The following is a 3,479-nucleotide window of genomic DNA, read 5'->3' as shown; positions in this document are numbered from 1 at the left end:
TTTATATATATATATATATATATAAATTCAAGGGGCCTTCAGTTTATTCTTGTTGGCTCCCCCTTTGCATTAGATTGGTCTCTCTGTGGGGATCTTCATCCCCTTCTCTCCACTGTCCACCTTTTGGGGATTCTCTCCCATGACCAGGGTCCAGAAGAGGCCACCACTGCCATGTGAGTCCAGCCCGTCTTGGCAAGAGGGAGCGCTCTGATGGGAGGTGAGCAGGAGAAGCTACCCTTCCCTGCCTCCCGCCGGCGCCTTGAAAAGACTCTCCTCCTCCCCTCTGGGAAACTAGGGGCAGGACAGTTGTGTGAGAGTCAGAACTGCTGCTGTTCTGCCTTTCGGGAAAAGGAGTAGAGAGAAAGGTGATGATTATTTTGGCAGTCTCGTACCCTCCCTCCAGTTGCTTTTTGGTTTGTTGTTGATGCCTGCAGGCTTTTCTGAGGTGGAAGGGAAGCAGGGAGAGGAGGAGGAGTACAAGCTGCTAGGACATCATCCACAATGGGTAGGAAGAGCAATGAGCAGGAGAACCCACATTCTTACAGGGCCTGGGCCATCACACTGCTCAGCCAGCTGGGAGAGAGAGGCAGCAGCCAGTTCAGACAGACTCCTCCCTACTGCTCTCCAACAGGGGAGAGGGAGTGCACTACTCCACAGCCCTTGGGCAGTGTAGGCACCTGTCCGGCCCAGAAAACATGCCTCACCTATTCCCCCCAACACTGGCCTCACCTTCCACTGGGGAGAATGTTTCTCCCTTCCAGTCCTTGGGGCAGGACAAGCAACCCCTCCTCCCTTTCACAAGCAGAAGGGACAGGAATGGATATTTCTCTCTTAGACACTCAAGGAAATCCTCAAAGAACCCCATCCAGCTGTGAACCCTGCCACGTTCTTCTGTGGCCTGCTGAAAACGTGTGTCCGAGCCCCTGTGCGTACAAGGACCACCTCTCCATCCCATCCACCATGCACCTCTCGGCAGGCACCCCCCCTTCATACGCATCCTACGCGAGAGAGAAGGCAAAACAGGGGCCTTTCTTTGGGTTTGAAAGGAGGGGCTCTTGCACGAGGAAGTGATCCCAGCACGGGAAAGGGGCTCTTGCACAAGGAGGCATCCTCCTACTAGGCAGGTCGTTGCACAGAAGGAGAACCCCCCTTGAGACAGGCTGTCGTTCACGGGGCTGCCATGAGCAGGGTTACACGGCCAGAAGAGGCTGTTGCAGGAGGAGAGGCCGGAGACTGTTGCACGAGGAGGGCCGCTGCACAAGCGGTGCCCCTGGGCGCAGGCTATGCACAAGAGGCTTTCTGCTCCCTGGGTTGAGGTCTCTCTAGGAGCTGGAGAGGTGCTCCACTTGGATGGCGCTGGTGCTGACAGTGAGGCAGATGTCCTTGTGATGCTCTGAAGTCTTGTAAGGAGTCAGGTCAAAGGAGCACTGAGGGGGAGGGTTGGGTTGGTTAGTGTCTCCAGAAGGGCCCCCTGCTGCCCCCCCACCCTGCGGCTGGAAGTGCTGCTGCTGCTGAGAGGCCTGGGCTTGTGCCTGAACCACCTGCTGCTGGGGGTCAGGGATGTTGTGTTTCCGCATGTGCTTCATCAGGTACGTCTCCTGCAACGGCAAGAGCGAGGCGTGAGAGGAGGGGACGGCGCTCACAAAAGCCAAAACGACGGGGAGGGGCGGGACAGCTCAGGGGGCTGCTCCTACTGGATGTGGAGGAGCTACTCCTGCTACCCCCCAGGGCAGCAAGCACTCACCGAGGTGTAGGCCCGGCTGCAAATGGAGCAGGTGTAGACCTTGGCGTGTTTCACTGTGTGCGTGGCCAGGTGCACCTCCAACGAGGCAGCATCCGTGTACGCACGGTGGCAGTTGTGGCACTTGAAAGGTTTGTCTTTGTTGTGCTGCCGTCTGTGGGACTGGGGGCAGCAGCAGGGCGGCAGAGAGAGGAAGCGAACACAGGGAGGGAGCAGGTATTAGTACTGGAGAAGGTTTACCCCCGAGACCCCCTTCCAGCCAGGCCTTGGGCTCCCTAGGCTCCCCGCTGAGGGATGCATGCCTGGCTCCTAGCACAGAGCTCCTCTCTCCAGCCCACCACATCCTCCCCACAGGAGCCCTTTTTTCCCAGGTGTACTAGCCATTTGAAGAGCAGTCCCCACTCCCCATAACCCCCATCTTCTCGGTCTCCATGCAACTCCTACTCTCCTCCTTTTCTCTCCCCTTCTGCCTCACTACACATTTTCTCCCTGCATCTGTCACTGCCCTTCAGGGCAGGATCTGCTTTGACTTCCTCCAGGCATTTAGAGCTCCTTGACATTTGGCACACACTAGTTTCCCTCCTCCAGGATACTGTAACAGGACACACCACTTCTGCCTCCCTCAATCCCCACTCTTATGCCCTCCATTTCATTGTTAAACAAACAAAAAACCAATCAGATACACAGATTTTATTCTGTGATATTTAGCAAAAGTCGTGCCCCAGCTAAGTTAGAAAACTCTGCAGAACAGACGGGAGGAACTTCACCAGTCGTACCACTTTCAAGTCAAGTTTACAGTTTTACAGGATGCGACTGTTTATGTGACGTCTTTGGGACACTAATGCCACAAAAATTGTTCCCCCGCCCAAGGGCTTCAATGGCTTTTCTGTATTCTTCCACTCTCCCCCCAGCCATCCGAATTTCTACATCTCCTACACCACATGCAAGAAGTCTCTCCTCCCGCTTGACAGCTGCCCTTGCCACCACCACTGGTGAGCAGGACAAGCCCAGCCCCTTACCTGCAGGTTGGAAAGCTGGGTGAAAGCCTTTTCACACCCAGGGTGAGCGCATTTGTAGGGTCGGTCCCCAGTGTGGATGCTGTTGAGAAGGAAGAGCACAAACAGCAGGCAGTGAGCAGGCAGGCAGGGGAGCTGCCAGGGCCTGATGCTGTGACCAGATCTCATGGCCACTCAGGAGAGCAGGGAAGGGGATGATGTTGCCTCCAGATGCTGTTCTATCTGGACAAAGAGAGCTCTGCACAGCTCCTGTGTCCAGCTAGACGTTAGAGAAGATAGGGCAGTCAAGCAGATTTGAGAGAGTGACTGAGGAGCAAGAGCTTATGAATGCCTGGCCAGCTCAGCATGTGGGCCACCTGAAAATGGGTTCAGAAGGGGTCTGGAGGTCCATGCTCCCCACTCCAAGCGCAAGCACCCCACAGGACCAAGAGGAGTCTTTCGCTTCTGTAGTACCAAGAACGCAGCTCTGTTCCTTCTCAGGATACACAGTCCAACGCTTTTCCCTCTCTATTATCAGGCTGAGATCACCTACAGCGTGCATCTGTCCCTGTCCCCTCTGCAGTGCCATGAGAAGCTTGCACACACTCAGTCCAACCCCCGTAGTGCCAGGCCGGGATGCCCTACAGCCAATGCCCCTCTCTCTATCGCTCTCTCTCTGTGCCCCCCGCGGTGCAAGACCAAGGGTCCCCAGGGACAGCACGTGCCCACCTCAGCCCTGCCGT

General features: G+C 55.9%; 1 protein-coding gene across 1 annotated transcript; it reads right to left on the bottom strand.

Moving 5' to 3' along the window:
* Positions 1-8: 8 nt before the first annotated feature.
* LOC103781144 (zinc finger protein 384-like) lies at positions 9-2,839 on the bottom strand (the record flags this gene model as incomplete). Its single annotated transcript, XM_008948847.1, has 3 exons — positions 9-1,598; positions 1,745-1,903; positions 2,761-2,839. Coding segments are annotated over 3 exons (514 nt in total), but the record flags the coding sequence as incomplete, so codon positions are not given.
* Between the last annotated feature and the right edge of the window lie 640 nt (positions 2,840-3,479).

This window comes from Merops nubicus, unplaced genomic scaffold (genome assembly GCF_000691845.1).
Source record: "Merops nubicus isolate BGI_N331 unplaced genomic scaffold, ASM69184v1 Scaffold51701, whole genome shotgun sequence".
In the NCBI taxonomy this organism is placed as follows: Eukaryota; Metazoa; Chordata; class Aves; order Coraciiformes; family Meropidae; genus Merops; species Merops nubicus.
This window is presented reverse-complemented; position numbering and strand designations above follow the sequence as displayed.